The sequence below is a fragment of the Tenrec ecaudatus genome, chromosome 9 (genome assembly GCF_050624435.1).
Source record: "Tenrec ecaudatus isolate mTenEca1 chromosome 9, mTenEca1.hap1, whole genome shotgun sequence".
NCBI lineage: Eukaryota > Metazoa > Chordata > Mammalia > Afrosoricida > Tenrecidae > Tenrec > Tenrec ecaudatus.
Genome location: NC_134538.1, coordinates 135,485,087 through 135,504,935, shown reverse-complemented (window position 1 = coordinate 135,504,935; position 19,849 = coordinate 135,485,087). Strand labels below are relative to the sequence as shown.

At 40.0% G+C, this 19,849-nt stretch overlaps 1 protein-coding gene across 1 annotated transcript in view; it reads left to right on the top strand.

Moving 5' to 3' along the window:
• Positions 1 to 12,134: 12,134 nt before the first annotated feature.
• The window catches only part of TFEC (transcription factor EC), a 28,296-nt gene continuing 20,581 nt past the window's right edge, over positions 12,135 to 19,849 (top strand). Inside the window, exon 1 of the mRNA XM_075557684.1 lies at positions 12,135 to 12,200. Coding sequence (XP_075413799.1) covers positions 12,135 to 12,200 — 66 coding nt within the window. The remainder of the gene's footprint in view (positions 12,201 to 19,849) is intronic.

The window sequence follows — 19,849 nt, the reverse complement described above, 5'->3', positions numbered from 1 at the left end:
CAGGAGCAGTTCCACCCTGATCTATTGGGTCGCTAGGAACTGGCATTGACTCAACTGCAGTGAGTTTGAGTTTGAATGTTGCATTTGTTTTTTATGTTTGATTTAGTGTGGAAAGTCATGACTAAGCAGAAATAAGTGATTTATATGAGTGGGTACCTAAAAAAAAAAAAAACGGAAAAAAGTTCCACTGGGCGGACCTTTCATAGTACACATTTTTCCCACCAGGCAAGCATCAAGCATCAATCTATGACAGCGGTTCTCAACTTGTGGGTTGCTACCCCATTTGGGGTCAAACTACCCTTTTACAGGTGTCACCCAATTCATAACAGTAGCAAAGTTACAGTTATGAAGTAGTAACAAACATAATATTATGGTTGGGGGTCACCACAGGAGGAACTAACTCTATGAAAGGGTCACGGCATTAAGAAGGTAGTGAGTCACGGCTCTATGGTTAGTGCACTCAGTGGTGTCATCTGAGAAGATTCTCTTTGGTCACAATGAATTGTTTCATAAAAGCAATTTTGCTTGAACCTCGGCTGTGTGTGTGTGTGTGTGTGTGTGTGTGTGATTTAAGAGAACATCGTGTGGCTGTGAAAATTTGATTCCTTGTAGGAAAAATGCCCCCCCCCGCAAACTCTTGTGATGTGGAACCCAGCTTACAATGACAGCACTATGGGAAAAACACAAGCGTATGAGTGGTTTTCTCTTTTCAAAAAAGGTGAAATGTGATTGATGACAACTTTGTTCTGGATGTCCGTCAACTTTCCAAATGGATGAAAATGTCAACACAGTTTGTGCACTTGTGCTCGAAGACCAACAACGCACCATTGAAGAGAGGGGGAAATTATTTGGACTATTTGGGAGCTTGCTTCAGCGAATTTTAATGTAATATTTGGAAACGAGAAGGGTCATTGCTGAGAAATTTGTGCTTTGGGTTTTGACTGACCAGGAAAAAGAGCATCAAGTGGCTATATGCCGTGCTGCGAAAGAACAGCTCCGAGTGACCCAGACTTTCCCCCCCAATTTCATTACTGGTGAGGAGACATGCACTCTTTCTTCTTCTTCATTTTAAATTAAATTTATTGGGGGCTCTTGCAATGCTTATAATAATCCATTCATCCTTTTCTTTTAAAAAATATTTTATTGGGGGCTCTTACAGCTCTTTTCACAATCCATCCATCCCTTGTGTCAAGCACATTTTTACATATGTTGCCATCATCATTTTCAAAATATTTTCTTTCTACTTGAGCCCTTGCTATTAGTTTATTTCCCTCCCTCCCCCACTCTCAATCACGAACCCTTGGTAATTTATAAATTATTATTTTTCCATGTCTTACACCAACCGCTATCTTCCTTAATTCACTTTTCTGTTCCCCTGGGAGGGTGTTATATGTAGATCATTGTGAGCCATCCCCACCCCCAGCCCACCTTATGGCCCTGAGGGGTTTATGTGTCCTGGAGTCCCTGTGTTTCCAGCTCTTAACTGTACCAATGTACATGCTCTGGTCTAGCTAGATTTGTAAGGCAGAATCGAGGTCATGATAGTAGCAGGTAGGAAGTATTAAAGAACTAGAGGAAAGTTATATGTTTCATAGGTGCTATACTGCACCTTGACTGGCGCATCTCTTTCTCATGACCCTTCTGTAAGGGGATGTCCAATTGTCTACAGATGGACTTTGGGTCTCCACTCCATGCTCCCTCTTATATCCATTGATATAATTTTTAGTTCTGGGTGTTTGATGCGGGATACCTGATTCCATTGGCACCTCCAGATCGCACAGGCTGCTGTGCTTCATCTATGTGGGCTTTGTTGCTTCTCAGCTAGATGGCTGCTTGTTTGCCTTCAAGTCGTTAAGACCCCAGACACTATATCTTTTTATAGCCAGGCCGATCAGCTTTCTTCACCACATTTGTTTAAGCACCCATTTTGTCTTCATGGATCTTGTTGGGAAGGTGGGCATCACAAAATCCTGGGTTATTAAAACAAAGCGTTCTTGTGTTGAGGAAATTCTTGAGTAGAGGCCCAATGTCCATCTGCTACCTTAATACTTAACATATAAATATATGTACATAGATCTATTCCCCTATCGTTATATATAAATATATTTACATACATTTATTTGTACATGCCTGTATTTAGTCCTTTGCCTTCTAATTCTTTCCTGTATTTCATTCTACTTTCCTCTTTTCCCACTATCATGTTTGGCCTTCATTTGGGTTTCAGTAATTCCTCTTGGCTACATTGTCCTTGATCAAGCCCCACCAGGCATCCGATGCCCTCCTCACCATGGATTTTAGGTAACTCGTTGTGCTCTTGTCCGTGGGTTTATTGACGCTCCCCTTCCTTTCCTCTTCCTCGCCCTGTCCCATGTCCCCCTGGAACCGTCAGTACATGGTTTTCTTCACTGGATTGATTGTCCCACCTATCTTATTTAGATAGACATGCAGAGACAATTATAAGCACAAAAATAAGACAGAGAAAAACTAACCAACAAAAAGAAATATTCAAAACAAAACAACAACAAAACCAAAGACAAAAAAAGAAAGCCCTGTCAATAGTTCCAGGTCTGTTTGTTGACTTTTGGACAGAATGAGTCTGATGAGGTGCCACAGCCTGGCCCCAAAGTCTAATATTGGTATTCCCTGGAGACTTCATTGTTCCACTTCCCTTGCTGCTCTGTTGCACGCCCTTAGTGTTTTGCCCAGTGTGATGGGATCAGATCGGGCACAATTCTTGTACTGTGTCTCCAGTTTTGTCCACCACAGTGCTATAGGTAAGTGAGGGATGTCCTGTCTTGTGGTGAGTCAGGCCCTATGGTCCTGTCTGTGCATTGGCTGCTCTGAGCAGGAATATTGTCCTTGGGGCTTGGTGGGCCAGCATGGATTCCATTCTTTCCTTCCCTCTTTGTTTGCTCCTGTGTGCTCTGATCAGATGTGTCCCTCTTGCTGTAACTTCAGTGCTGTCCTCTGAAGTGCATTCCTTTGGCAGGGGGTGGGGTGGGGGTGGGAGGTTGTCCACGTAGTTGGGATTGGGGCCAGCCTGCAGATGTCTCTATTTGTTCCCTTCCTCACTCTCATCCTCCCAGTTTTCCATCTGATCTGCACCCCACTGCATATTTGGCTATTCAGCCCGAGGGCCTGTGTGGGTGTTGCTCTGCTATCTTCCACAGCCTCTCTTCCCAATCAATCCATAAGCCCGAGGAAATGGACTGGGGTTCCCACTGCATAGGCCTCTTTATCTTGGTCTTTATTATGCAGAAATGTCCATAGCAATTAGTCTTGCTAATAACGACTTCTTGTGGAAATACCATTAATTTCTGCTTTGCAGCACTGTTGCCATTTTTCAACCGGTCTGATGACTCCTATCTTTTCTGGTGACTTCTCTTTCTCTTAACCTCTAAAAGTGATGCTCCCTAAAGATATGTATGCGGGGGGACCAAAAAACCCAGACTTTTTTTCAATGCTACTTATTTATTTACCAAACAAACTTATCACCTTCAATGTACTCTCCGTGACACTTCATTCATTTTTCACATCCGTGATTCCATTCTTGGAAACATTTTCAAACTTATTTGTTTGGATGGCACTAGTTTTTTCTTTTCCTTTCTTAACCTCTTCTATGTCATTACATCACTGCCTTTTCATGTCCCTCTTCATTCTCAGAAACAAAAAAAAAGTCACATGGAGCGAGGTCCAGTGAGTCAGGGACGTGGGCCAGGAGAAGCATGCTGCTTTTTGCCCCAAACTGGCACAGAGATGGCTGCACGAGCAAGTGCGTTGTCCTGATGGCAAAACCAGTCCCTCCCGACCACAAACTAGGTTTCCTTGGTCACACACTGGTACACAACCTTTTCAGACCCTCCAAATAGAACACTTGATGAAAGTCTGACCTGGTGGAATGAACTCCACATGCACGACCCCCCTCTCATCAAAAAACCAAATGAGCATCATCTTGATCTTTGATTTCCCTTGAGGAGCCTTTTGGGGGCAAGGTGATGGTGGCATCTTCTACTGGCTTGATTCATGTTTGCTTTCATGGTCATAAGAATACCACCATGTCTGTGCCAAAGTTGAATGTAAGAACAATCAATAACCCACAGCTTTTTGCAATGACAATATCATAGCCATTATTGCTAATGGAAAACTTTCCCCAATACCAAGCTATGAGGGTGTGAAATATAGTTGGCACTAGCAAGTCTCTACAGAGACTGAGTAATCTGATTTGAACAATAAAAACCTAAAAAAAAGATTTTACTTACATGGACTTTTCGTGGACTGGACTAAATAAGATATACAATGCATGTGGTTGTATGATTGTAGAGCTTTTTAAAACCTCTCAAAGCACTTAGAAAAAAGTCTTGGCTTGACCTTGACCTAGAGCTTTACTCTCCAGTATAGCACCCACTACCCACAGGTGGCTGTTTATGGTTAAATTAATAAGATTATATAACATTTTAGAGCATAAAATGAAATTATCAACTTAGTGTCTCAGTTTCATTAGCTATGTTTCAAGGATTTTGTAGCTATCAATGGTTAGTTGATAACATAAAAGTCAGCACAGAGATAGAGCATTTCCACCAGTGTAGAAATTTCTGTTAGAATGGGCTTAGAACTTTACAATGTCAGTCTCTTGCTTTTTTATTATTTTATTTTACAGATTATGCTCAAAGCACTCTCACTCTCACTCTGACTCATCTCCCTCATCCCCGGAGTAGGCATAATTTCATGTCAACTTCAATTTCATATCCCTGTGGTGGACATAATTTCATGTCAACTTGAAAATGAGTGTATGGGTGGAGTCTAGCCTGTCAATCAGGTCACAGCCTAATGATGCCTCCTTGTGGGTGTGGCCTTCACATGAGGATTCCTGTAACTTCCTCTCTCTCTCCCTGGAAGTGGGTCACACTCTGCTTCAACGTCCTGTGGGTGAGCCACACTCAGAGAGTTGGAGGAGCCACCTGGAGACCCACACCAACACTGTATTAGGCACTGGATCTACAAGGCTTTTCACCCACCAGCCTGCTATCTTTGTGCATGTGCTGTATAAGTCTGAAGAGGAATTTATGGACTATTAACAGACACATGGGCTAAACCACAGAGTTCTTGTATCCAAACTCTTTGATCTACGTTCAACTGTTTCAAGAACTGATTGCATTGAAAGCAGAAGATCAAGCTACATTAAAGTTAGTGGCAAAAAACAAGGCTCCAACAATTGATGGAATATCAATTGAAATGATTCAAATAATTTTGAATCCTATTTAAAGTGGAAGTAGGAGTTGCCAATAAATCAGAAATTCATAACCCACGTACATTCTGTATTTGTTTCATGGGTTATTCTGAAGAGTAAATGGGTCAGTGTATGCAGATCACTTAAAACAGTACTGGAATTTCTTACATACTCATCAGTATTTTTTGTTATTACTACTCAGGATGTCTGTGATTATTGCTGCTATTATTGCTACTGTAGTTACCACTAGGAACAATTAGAGAAGCTGGATAAGATATTTACATCTAGTCTCTATGTAGACTGGTGGAGTAAAATTGGTCCAATGTTTTCTTAGAAAAATGTAAAATGCAATTGAGATACTTTCAAAGTAGAATAGAATTTGTAAGAAGACATCTGGCTACAGACTCTGGGTCAAGGTGCTTCCTGGTCACCTTCTATGTAAGCAGATACTGATTTTGTCAAATGACAAGCCCAGAACGCTTTGTCCACTCATCCCCCCTCACCTCTCAGCTGGTGGAAACAATGATGAAGAGAACCGACTTAGATCAAAGAATGTCAGGATTGCCCGGCTTTCTCTTTCAAAATAGTGTGGGTTTTCATAGAGCCTCAATTTAAATATTCTTAAAAATTTTTTCAAGAGTGCTAAAATTTATCTACCTGAAATCAGACTGAAGCACACTTTTATCGCTGCACACTTTTTAAAGTGGATTGTGTTTTGCTAGGTGGAGGACGTAATTGAGAATATAATTGGATTGGAATCCAGTTTCAAGGAGGAAGATACAGACTGTCCTCTACTAATGAAAAGAACAGTACGTGTATCCAAACCTGTGAAGCGCAATAGGATCTAAATAAATATCAGCCTCTGATGATAAAAAAAGAAATTTCACTTGATTACAGTGCTTTCTTTGGCACTACTGAAATAAATAACATATTAGAAAATAATATTTTATTTTTTAGATGTCTATTTTTAGTCTATTAAAATTTAATTGATCTGTTAGTTAATATTAAGACATAAAATGCAGGAAAAAATTACATAATGTTATTAAGAAAGATTACCTATGATTTCATCTGTCTTCTTATTAAAAAACAAAATCAGTTGTCACTGATTCTATTCTGACTCTCCTGAATACCCACCTAATTATGTATCTAACCTGCTATAGCACTTTCTATTAGTGATTTAATATTCAAATTTCATGTTTAAAGCCCAGCATATAATCAAAGATCTTTGCAAGATTGCATTAAATCTTGATTATTTCACCATAACAACTAGTAACTACTTCCAGACTAATAGCTACTAGAATCAGAAGTTCTGCACCCTGGAAAGGAAAGAAATAGAAATTTACTTCTGAATCAATAAACAGAGTTAAAAGATGGTGTGGAGGAAGGTAAATAGGCTTCACCCTCCTTTAAAGTATGTACAAAAACTTCTGTGTTGAAATCAGAACAAATTCCTGGAATAATATGCAATACAGGGCAGTATCTTATCTTTACTGGGTTGCTATTGCCTTCTCACAGCTTATTTGGTAATCAGTAAAAATGTTATCTGCAAAGGGAATAAGATTTCTTTTCATACATTTTAAGTGATTACTAAAACCAACGCAATTTTTGGTCCTTTTTAGATATATATATTTCAAGATTTTATAGAAAACATTTCCCCAAAGAATATAGGAATGTGATTGAGCTTTCACGTTAACATTTTTATTTAAAATAATTAGTATATGAGGGTTAATAAAAAAGTATTGCTACATATCATGACCCCGATTCTAGCTTACAAATCTGGCTAGGCCAGAACATGTACACTAGTACAGATAAGAGCTTGCAACACAGAGAATCCGGGACAGATCAACCCCTCAGGACTGACCAGGGAAGCAGGAATACTAGGAGAGTAAGGGAAGGGTGGGGGAGGAGTAAGGGAGAAACCAATCACAATGGGATTGTGACGTATGGGATGCAGTGAGATGGACAGCAGAAAAGTCGGTGAAGGGAGACAGCGGTCGGTTTAAGACATGAAAAAAATAATAATTTATAAATTATCAAGCGGACATGGGGGAGAAAGTGTGGGGGAGGAAGGGGGGAAATGAGGAGCTGATACCAAGGGCTCAAGTAGAAAGAAAATGTTTTGAAAAAGATGATAACAATATATGTACAGATGTGTTGGACACAATGGATATATGTACAGATTGTGATAAGAGCTGTAAGAACCCCCAATAAAACAAAGTAAAAAAATATTGCTACAAAAATGACAGACACCGTATTGAACAAAAACACCAAATGGGTGTTTTGTTTCTTGAAATGTTCTCCAATTCAGATGTTCCCTCTTTCCTTGCTCTGATGGCAGTTTTCTCGAAGAATTCTGTGCTCTCTGATTAAAGTGACAGTCTTGGCATTCTGCAGGGACTCCCTGTGTTACTTTTAAATATTCTTTGAGTTTGGGGAACAAAGAGAAGTGTGAAGTGGCATAATCAAGATTATTGGGTGGAGGGGGTAAAGGCTTTCATCCAAAGGGTTTATAGACTTCCTTGCTCCTCTCGAAGAATGGCAAGTGCATGGCCATGCCAGCAGGTGCATGGCCATGATGGGGAAGTGCCTCAGCACAACATGAATGCAATTTTTCATTTTCTTAAAACAGTTTAATAATGTGTTCATATCTTCTTGAGCCCTTCAAAGAAAATCTACCCAGATTACCTTTCTAGAATATCTATAAAATTCTCAGCCTTGAATTTAACTGGACCAGCACATCCCCTTGAAACTACTGTTTTGGTTGGCTTTCTGAAGGCACCTTCACGAGACTGAGATGAATCTAACTGAGAGATCTTGTCTGCAGCCACACACTGATTCCAGAGACATAGTTAGATGACTCTTTTGAGAATAAAATAGTGTTGTGTGAACTGGAATACTAGCTGCAATACTTTTTTATTTACCCTCATATATTGTGGGTATTGTTCATCAGTTAATTAAGAGGTTGTGTTGTATTCATTGTGTTTTCAGCTCAGGGCTTAAAATAAAATTAGAGAAGGCCTGCCACTGAAAAATTAATCCCAGAGAGGCAATCTAAAGAGGGAAGTACCTCTTCTTTGAGTTAATTTATTTTGTCATATCACAGCTCCACATACACTGTTTTACATGCCAGAGATCAGTGATGATTCAACACCATTTTTAATTAATAAAAAAAATAGTGACATATGTTTCTACTCTTTTTAAAAAAAGATTTCAAGTAGTATTATTGCCATCATCAATTCAGACACATAGCAACTCGATAGAAGAGGGTATAACTGTCCCCTTAGAGTTTCCAAGACTTTAAACCTTATGGGAATAGACAGTCTCATCTTATCTCCCAGGTAGCATCTGGTGGATTTGAACGTCCGCTGTCAGCAGCTCAGTACATGATCCACTGTGCCACCAGGGCTCCTTCAAGCAGCATGCTAACACTAACACTGACTGACACTTCAGGCACATATGTATTGATACTAATTTCTCCCTGCATAGCTTCACAGCATGAAGATATTATTTTCTTAATCATCATCATTCCACTTCTGAATGTGAGGAAATGCTATTAAGTTCCTGGGATCTTCTCTCCCATGTACATGGCACTTAGCATCATTTACATCATATTTTGGAACATTTTCTTACTGGTTTTGCAGACGTTGTATAGAATGGCTTACTCAATACAAACTGGTGTTAATGAAGATCAGAGCATACTTTTTCAAAGCCAGATACACACGGGCTATTCCTGTGCTATAGAAATACCTTATGTTGACCAATCAGAAATCAATGATACATCCGAATCTACATATAAACCAAGTAGTCCAATGAATTATTTATACACTGCATATGTATGTCCAAAGCATAAACCTGACAGCAACTAGCAACGTCAGCAGATGAGACTAAAAGGTGACTGAGCGATCATTCTACTGATCAGAAGGTGCTAAACGTGCACCTGGAGAGAGAGGAATAGAGAGACTGTGGATTTGGGGCCGGCTTCTCACTTAGACATTATAAGGCAGCGGTGGGTCAGGGACAGAGCACTGATCTTTCACCGTGGAGACCTGGCTTTAGCCCCGCACATAGTACAATGCATGTGCACCTACCACCAGTCTGTCAGTGGTAGGTTGTGTGTCGTTATGATGTTGAATTATTTCAGGAAAGGTCTTGAGACTAAGACAAACAGGAAGAAAGGCCTGGTGATCTACTTCCTAAGATCAGCCAGTGAAAACCCCATGAATTACGATGGTCTGGTCTGCAGCCCATCCTGGAGGTAGTGCAGGGCCACAGAAAGCCTCAGCCTGTTATATATGGGGTCACCATGATATGGGATTGGTTGGATGGCACCTAACAGCAATAATGAAGACATTGAGACATCGTGCAAGTCACTGACCCTTTCTTTGACGTGATTTCATTCTGGGTATGGGAATAATTAAAAATATTTTCCCTCAGAGGCAGATTTCATATTACAACTTTATTGAGTAAATGTGCATCTTTTAAAATCCAGTCAGGGTATTGTTCTTAAGCCTGACTGAAGGAATAACCATGCGACATTGAGACTTTTTAGAAATGCTTTAAAAACGAGATGAAGTTTGAAATATAGTTATGAAGGATAGGTAAGATTTTAAGAGGTGGACAGGGAGTCCGCCCCCCCCCCCAATGTAGCAAGTTAAGATTACAGAAAAGGCAATAAGTGAGCAAAGAAAAGAGAGAACATATAAGAATAACTGGTAGACTAGAGTTAGGAACCTCTAAAGGCTTTTAAAAGTTCCAGTAGATAAAAATAACCCACTGCCACCGAGTCAATCCTGTTCACAGGGACCCATCTGAGTCAGATAAAAATGAAGAGATATTCGAGCCAGCGACTGCCAGGTGATACTCATGATTACGAGGGTTTATAAGAAGAGTTAACAGGTTACAAGTCAGGGTCAAAATGTACTTTTGTCCACAAAACCTGTTCTCAGCAATGCTGGCAGGTACAATTCTCTGGTCCTCCCAGCCCATTGACCTCTGCTCTGCTCAGACAGGCATCACTAAGCTCCTTTCGTGCTGATAAACACTTGAAGGACACCCCTATTTTGCATACCTGGTTCCTGCCCAAAGGTACTAAGCAGTACTTGTTCCAAGGCCCTGGAAGCCCATTACTCAGTCTCACGGTCCCACGTTGTAGCCTTTGCTGTTGCCCCCCTCTCTGATGACCTTTGCGTATAGATTTTCTCTCTCCTGGTTATGGAATTCCATTATCCTGCTCTTGAGAGGGTTCAACCGGTGGAGTGGCAAAACTGATCAATATCCAATGAGAGTCGCTACACCTTTACTTGCTTGTTCCCACTCAATCTTTTTTGTTTTTGAGAGTTACAAAGATTATGAATAGAAAAGCCCTACCAAGTAATTCAACTGCACCACATTTACCTATAGCAAGCACTCTATGTGCTATTTCCTGTTTAACATTATATGAAATTCCTGATAGCTTCATCATATAACTCATATTTTTACTGAAAGTGGGGCTTCTTTGTGACTTTGGGACCTGATTCCAGGAGCCTGCTTCTTGAGCATGATATACGTACTATCATTTTAAAGCCATTAAAATTTAGTTTTTAATTGTATTTTCATACTTGATATTTTTCCCCTTTAGATTCTGTCTTTTTATGATTTAGATATTTAGTCAATATCACCTCATCAAAAAGGTCCCCCCTAAAATTACCCTAACTAAAAGACTCCACCCCATTCTCTACCTCAATATATTTGAATGAGCTATTTATCATTAATAAGTGTTAATGTAAACTCCGTGAAGAGAGGGACTCTGTTCCTTGCTTTATCCCTGAAGCCAGGAACAGTGAACTGCTTGTCATTTTAGCACAACTGCAGTGTCCCGCAAATGCATATGAAATAAGTGACTCTAAGCTCCACGTCTGCTATTGAAAACAATGTTCCCATTATATATTCCTATTTAGGAACTTTCAATCAAGCAGCAAAATCCACAACAGCCTGTTCAGTGTATTGGATGCTTACTTTATGACAAACCCCACACAACTCACAGGGACCTTAGAGGGCAGTGTAGAACTGTCCCTTCCGGTTGTAAAGCTGCAAGGCTTTATAGGAGCCCACTTGCTTTGTTCTCCCAGCGGGTGAGTGGTGGATTTAAACTGCTGACCTCGCAGTTAGCAGCCCAAAGTTTAATCCACTACGCCACCGGGGCTCTTTCACTATGTGATAAGGATTGTGCAAAAGACTTTTTCACAGACGATTTCCTGCAACCCTCACAGCAAACTTAAGAGACAGGGACTACTATTACCTATTATTGTCTTAGATGAGGAAGAGACTCACAGACATTCAGTAACTCTCACAAGTTCACATATTTCAGGTAGAGCCTTGAATGGAGTGCTGGACGGTCCCAAATGTACTGATGCTGCTCACTCTGCTATAAGCTTGAAGAAGGTTGTCACTCCATAGGACTTTCGAATCCTTGGTTGGTAGGGATTTTACATTGCTCCGATCCTCTGCCACATGCCAGTGGAATGATTGCTTAGCCTCTGACCTTGTCTCCATGTCCTCATATTTTCTGCCCATTGGTCCTAGTTTCACCTCTTCCCTTTCCCAGACGTGATTGTGCATAGTAACTCATTGCCTTTCCCATCTACAGGCCTTTTCAATCAGGCGTCTGTAAATGCTGGTGGCATTTGGCAATCTAAGTAAATTGTTATAGTTCAAGACCATTCCAGAGACGAGGACTGAGTAAATATTAACAAGCTCCTGTGCTTGGTTGGAACTTGAAAAGACTGCATAACATCAACGAGAAAGCCTTTGTCAATCACCATCTAGACCAGATTAGTCTTAAAGTCCAAGGAAGAACCAAAGGTCACCTTAGTGCAGGAATTTCTGCACAGCTCTCCCGGGGCTGGTTTGCAAGTTTAATGGGAAGAAAATGATGAAGGAGAAAGAGAAAAACATTGCGGTCATGAAGGTGATAGACACTTCAAAGTTAAAACTGGTGAGCAAGTGAATTTTGGAATTCTTTCAATGTTTGGAGTTTGAAGCCACCTTAAATATCATGCTTAAACTTGGTAAATATATAACAAAAGTATAAGGTATGTAGGAGTTGAGTGTTGGAATGCATTAAGTATAATCTGCTTTATTGACAAGCCTTGTTTACTTTTAAGATGGTTTTCAGTGCTCTGGGCAAGAGAGGGGGTGATGAACAGTTTATTTAGCAAAGCGTCATCAAACGTAATGTTGTATTATGAAATTTTGCCAAGGAGGTTATGGTCCACTAATTATTTACTGTGTTTACTTTAAACAAATAGATGTTTTATTAACCTAGAGCAAAATAAACTATGCGCCTCTACAGGGTATGAAATCAAATAAATTTACAAATTATTTATATTTTACCTGTAAGCCTTTTGTATTTTATCGCTTTATTTGAGTTATAAAGCAACTGGGCGAGGACGAGCAGCCACCTACTCCCACTCAATGCATTAATTTTGTTCACTGTCACGGAACAAAATGACAACAACAATAATAACGCAGTGGGCCTTCTCTGTCGGGGGTTTTTATTCAAACCTCACAGCTCAGCTTGGGCAAATAAACTTAGATGGATTTCAATGTGTGTCCTGAAACTGGAAAAATCTAGTTTACTGTATTTAGTTGAATAAATGCCAAAAGGAAAGAAAACAATCTTTCAAATACCAGTTTTTTTTTATGAATGCATACATTGTCCCGGTATATGCTTCCCTGCTGGGCTTTTTCTTTATGTCTGAAGTTTATCTTCTTTTTATATCTATAGTTTATTCTGCCTAATAGTTTGATGCTTACTTTACCCATTTTAGATTCACAAAGACTGTTTTTTAGAAAAGCTAAGCAGAGGATTCCAGGAAAAGTTTTCTTCTCAACTCCCTGGGAAAATTAACACTAAATATCTGATCTATAAGTATACACAGAAATATATAATACATATGTAATAATAAATGCGTATCATGTACTCTTTGTATGCCTCTCTCTATATATAAATATTTTTTTCCTTTTTAGTATTTATATTGAGGCATGGTCTGGCCATATAATATCTGATTATATATTAAGGCTTTCTTTTGATATGTACACATTCAGATATGCCTCCAAAAGTTCATAAAAAGAGAAACTTATAAAATAATGGAAATGGAATTTTCCTACAAACCTTTGGACGTCCTCCAAACCCACACACATGTCTCTCCAGAGATTCTCGGTGTTTTAGTCCAACGTGACTTTGCTATCAAGGACTGTTCTATGCTGCCCTTTCTCTTGCTGAGTGAAACAGTAACAAGAAATATACTTGAAGATGTGTGATTTATGGAGCAGTATGCAAAGGGGGGTACTAAAACAGAATTTTTTTCAAAGCTATGTATTTATTTTTTTAAAATAAACCAACCCTTATCGCCTTCAAAGTACTCTCAATTACACTTAACATATTTGTCAAGTCTGTGATTCCCTTCTTGGAAACATTTTTCAAACTCATCTGTTTGGATGGCTGACAACACCTTCCTCATTTTATTCTCCCCCTCTTCTATGTCACCAAATCACTGTCCTCTAATGACCCCCTCCATTCACAGAAACAAAAAGAAGTTTCACAGAGGGGGATCAGGTGAATAAGATGTGTGGGACAAGAGAGACATGCTGTTTTTTGCCCCAAACTGGCACACTGAGATGGCTATGGAAGCAGGTGCATTGTCTGGTGGCAGGACCAGTCTCTCATCTGCCACAAATCAGGCCTTGTGTGTCTCACACAGTTACACAATCTGTTCAGAACCTTTGAATAAAAAGCTTGATTAACAGTCGGACTTAATGGAATGGACTCCAAATGCACTATCCCCTTCACATCAAAACAGCAAATGAGCATCAGTTATTTGGGGGTACCCCCTCGTATAATAAAGTGAATTGGTGAAGAGAAAAATTAAGCAGGTTTGTCATTTGGAAGAGTGTAAGAGCGGGTTTTACCCCTAAACTGAGCCTTAGAAGAGAGATTGATCTTGATACTTTTTGAAAGGATGTGGACTTTTGTGAGGTGTGTTAATAGCTGTAATCAACACAGATTACAACTCAATGTAATGAAAACCCAAATCCTCACAATCAGACCAATAGTCCATTTTCCAAGCATGATGGATGGAGAAAAGATTGAAGTTGCCAAGGATCGTGTTGTTCTTGGATCCACACTCAATCTCCTGGAAGCAACTGTCAAGTCACTGGCTAACTGTGCAACACAAACCTCTATCGAGTCTTGGAAAGTAAGGCTGTCACTCTGAGGACTAAGGCACTCCTGACTCGAGCCGCAGTGTTTTCCATGACCTCATATGCATTTGAAAGTTGGACAATGAAGAAGGAACATCAAACAAGAGTTCATGCATTTGAACTGAGGTGCTGATGGAGAATCTTGCAAGTACAAACAGCCAAAAGGATGAACAAATCCGTCTTGAAGGAAGTACGGTGAGAGTGCTCCTTACAGGCAGGAATGGCATGGCTTCTCTCTTACACAGGGGAAGGGTAGCGTGCTTTTGAAAGAGGAGAGGTAGGAAAAAAAGAACAAGGCCCTCAACGACATGGATTGACACAGTGGCTGGAACAATGGGCCCGGGCATAGGACCAACCATGAGGAGGGCATAGAAATGGGCCATTTTTCATTCTCTTGTGCATAGGGTAGCTATGGGGAGGAACCAACAAATGATACTTAACAACAACAACAACTGCAGTGGGAAAGAACAAGCATGGGGCGAAAATGAGCAATGCCTTCCAAGCTTTTTGAGTACTTAAAACTCAAGAGGCTAGGTAGTAAAAGTCCAGTCCCGTGTCAGACAGACCTAGATTTGAAGGCCAAGACTTCCGTTTACAAAGTTATCTCATCTTGATCTCAGTAGTTCATTTTCATTCCATATCCATTCCTGTTGAATCAATTCCAACTCAGAGCAACCCTACAGTGCAAAGAATTTCCAAGGCGGTATATCTTTGTGTTATCCAACTGCCATATATCTTTCTTCTGGGAATGCCTGGTGGTTTTGAACTTCTGATGCTGTGGTTAGCTGCTGACAACTTTAACCACTAAAGTTCCAGAGATCATTTTCACTCTATAAACTATTTTCAAAATCGTTGAGATAGGTATTTAAGCCATTATTATGAAACATACTTCACTTAATACCAGGCATACAATAAATACTTAAAAATGCTTTTGTTCCTGAGGGGAAATGTGTTGAACTCTCCCACTATCATGATGGGGATAGTCATATCTCTGGAGTTCTTTAAAATGTTGCCTCCAGCATTTGAGGCTCTGTATTATTTGCCCATATGCTTATAATTGCTATCCCTTCTTTGAAGAGTAAACTTTTATTATACCATTGTGATTCTTGCTATCTTTTCTAATGCTTCTACTTTCCCCTTGCACGGCTCTTTTCCGGGTATCGCATGAAGGAGTTACACTAGGTCCAAGTCAAAAATGGCCCCAAGTGGTCACATCAGACAAGCGTGAGACAAGCAGTATTGCTATACAACCACAGAAACTCCTATGAAACCAAATATCAAAAGGTCAAGTTCTTGATGCACCCTTTGTCCAGGCCTATACTTTTTTTCCTTTTTTATTTTTGGTCTATACACTTTCAAAGGTGGTGCTTCCATCTCGAACCTTCCCCGCCCCCCAGAATTCTTTCTGATTTATACCATGTTAAAAATGGCAAGTTTTGCCTCTTTGAAGGACTCAAAATAAGGTTCATTTTTCAATGTTCTAATTCATTCCATGAAATCAACTTCAATAGCTTTGGTCTTGCTAAAAAGGCTTGCTGGAGAGATCAGACCTTTGAGCTAGCCCATCTTCCGATGATACTTTGGCACCCATCATGCCCAAAGTTGCCAGAGGCCCAGATATCCCGCGTCCAGTGAAAGCTGCAGGGCCTGTGAGGTTGGAAACTCCCGGAGTGGTGATGGCAACTCGACAGTGGTCTGCCACCACTTTCTACACTCCAATCAGTTTCTTCCTTTGTGGAGGTGGATGGTCTTGCCTTTTGGGGCTCACCTTTGGGGTCTTCCTGACTCCCTGCAATGCTTGATCCATTTAGAAACTGTTGGTTCAGGTGGGGCAGCAGTCCCGCCAGCTTGTTGCAAAGCCTCGTAGATTTGGGGAGATGTCCACTTGAGCTTTGTGAAGAATTTGATATTAGCCCTGATCTCAAAGTTAGTTTTTCCACGGCATGAAAAGTATTATTATTTTTTAAAGCACCCCCAGATCAAGACAAGTGGATCCCTGCGGGGACTTATCTGTAGCCACTCATTGACTGCATGTATTCGTGTCTGTGCCAGAAAGGAGGCCGCCTTTGCCGCGAAAGCTTTTCACTTATCCTTGTCAAGCTGTGACGTTTTAAACTTGGGACAAGGGATGGAGAGACGTTTTCTACTCATTGCAAGGAAATCCTCACTTAAGTAAGCATCAGTGAGCCGCAACCCTTAACCCCCTTGAGCCCGCAGCTGGTCGTCCTTATTCAGTCCAATCTACAGGGAACTGGCCTGTGTGCTTGCTTGTCGCCCTGGAGCTGAGTCTTCTCTCCATATTCTGGATGCTCAGTCACAGTTCCATTGCTGGGAAACTTCTTCTTAAGACTTAAAGACCCTCACTAGTTTCTTTTGGTCGTAACTGTCAGCCATCCCTTGGACAGTGGTAAGGAGCTTCCTGTGGTGGCGCTGTTGAATCCGTTCATGGATGCAGTCCTCGGTGCCCATGGGAAGCAGGTCATCACCCTTCCTGGCATCAGGAAGCGGGTCGACAGACTGGAGGTTCTAGATGATGGGCCTAGGATTCGGTTCCGTTCCCTCGTGGACTGAGGAAGACAGTGGCCGGCGGGAGAAATCGGACGGCTGGGAGGCGAACACAAGGGTCTGCAACTCAGTAACTGGGACCCGCTTCTACTTGTAAAGCCTACTTTCTCTGATATTTACACAGATATTCAGCCTTCTGCATTTTAGGTTATTTTCATTTTAAAAGTTTAAGAATAAATTTAACTTTTAATTTAACCTACTTTAATTTTTTGAAACATTGATTTATTTTATTTAGTCCAATTGGACTATGTTATATTAATTCACTTTTTGTCTTTTAATACTAATATTTGGCAGATATAGCTTATTTCATCCATTAACTTTGCATCGTTTGTTTGTTTTTTGCTATGGAGTGTGTCCCTTGTAACTACAAGTACCTGGGTGGTTTTTTTATGTTGTTGTTGTTGTTTAATTCAATTTGTCAAACTTGTAACTGGGGACTTGGATTATTTATATTGATTACTATTACTGGAATCTTATCCTGCTTGTGTCATCTTAGCCGGTTATTTCAATTCCCATTAATTATGAATTCTTTTTATAGCCTTTGACCTTTCTTCCCTGTATCGCATCACACGGATGCTATCTAGACTCTAGTGAATCTTGCAGTTAGAAATTTTATTTTATCTTCGATTTTTGACTTCTTAAAATAATGAATTTACCTTAACAGGATAATTTCATCACTTTTACTTTATATTCTTTGAGATATTTCTTTTAAACTACTCTTCTTAGTTACCTCATGCAAAATAATGTGTATCATTAACAGTATTTGTAGTATAAACCTATTTAAGCATTTCACTTCTACAAATATTTTATATTATGACCCCATTTGTGAATGTTGTTTCAGCTGAATATAAAACTGTGTTTTACTATCTTTTAATATTTCTTAAAATACTGTTTTATTTTCTTCTTTAGTCCAATGGAAAAATGCATACTAATTCAATTTTGGTTTCTTTGTGCATTATCTTATCCTTCAGATTTGTCACTTGTTGGGGTTATTGTTACATTTCACTATGATGTGTCTGGGTGTCGATTTTTCTTTCTTCTTTGTCATTCCACAGAACAGTGTTTTCCAGAGTGAGTGATGGCATCCCCTGGGGGGTGCTGGAATGATCTGGGAGCAGCAAAGGCAGATACCTACACTTTATCCTGTATCATGGGCCAGGGTGTGCTGAGTGGTGCTTTTCTCTGAAAAGGGTGCAGTAGGCCAAATATGTTTGGGAACCTGTGCCATGGGATTTCTGATTTTTAAATAAAAATCAATAAAGATTTAGTGTAAATCCTTGGAAATATCTATTATATTCTAAAATATGTCCCTTCTATTTGCAATTTTCTCTCCATTTGAAGCCTCCAGCAACTGTATTTAGTTTTTATAATTCTACATTTCATATTAATTTGGTTTTCTTTAGTACATTCTACTTCTCAGTCCCTTCTTTTACCCTCCTGGGAGTTTATTGTGATCTGACATGATGGTCCACTGATTCCTTTGGTAAGGAGCTCTTGTGGTACAGCCACGGGTCAAAACCACCGGTTTTCCAGTTTCAGAAATCCACAATGGCAGCTCTCCCTGCCCTAACGAGTCAGCATCCAATCCATGACAGTGAGCTTTGGGTCTCCTCCCTTCTGCCGTGTGTCTATTCTCCAGTTACTTCTACGTAATGTCTTATCTTTTCCACCCCCTCTAATTCCGCTCAGTTCTTTTTATAGTTCCTCCTTGTTTCCTATCTTAAAGTATCTTCCCTCTAGAATCTTATTGGGAAAACTTAAGAATCTAGATCATAACTTCCATTTCTTTGCTTTTGTTATTTTCACTTAAGAGCTCCTTTTCCTCAGGATGTCTGGGCTCCTGTCACAGGGAATGTGTCTGTGGGAAAGACAGACCACAGTTGGCCCTAATGGCCTCAGGAGCAGAAGTCTGAAGAAACAACATCGTGAAATGTCTCAGACCACAGGGAAACGTTGTCATTCACTCTGCATTTCACAGCAACTTCTTAGGTTAAGAATTTCCTTTTTCTTTCTAGTGGAAAGAACCTCTGTCAGATAGAGGAGGATGGTCTATCTGTTGAGAAGATTATATATATATATATAAAACATTGGACTGCCAGCGTTCCAACCCACCAGCTGCTCCGATGGACAAAGACAAGGCTTTCTGCTCTGGTGAAGATGTGTAGCCTCAGAAGGCCTAGCTAGGGTTCCTATGAGCCAGAATCAACTCTGTGGCAGTGGGTAATGAACGTCTGAGAGTTTGTTGTTAATAATAATAGATTTCCATATTGCAATAGTGAAGATTTTGTTTCCCTGAAGATATAATCTGTTAGATTTTATTAAGCATCGTTATGAATTTCTTCATAACTTGTCTATCATAGTTACCTCCTAATCTATGAAATACAGTTAAGGCTTACTTCTTAGCGATCTGAAGAAAACACTTTGAGCACAGTAGATATGCTTCTGGTTTTTTAGCCCTCTAGGATGGGTATGTGATTTTTAAATAGCCACTAACATTTTACTATATGATCCCTCAATTGCGAGAAGAAAAAAAGGCACTTTAGACTGCACGAAGGGTATTACATACTCTGAAATGGAAACCAATTGCCTAATCATATTAAAAAATGATTAACCATTTACATGAAATCAGACAGTAGCTGCAGCCTAAAATCAAGTAGGCTATTAATCATTGAGGTGCAGGGCATATATTAAACCATAAGCAAGGTCAGAGGAAAATGTACTACAGCTAGAGTGGAGCAGGATCAGTGAATTATCTGAATGTAAGCCCAGTTCTAAAGCAGAGTGCCTTGGCGGTCCCAGGATGACCAGGTGACATGG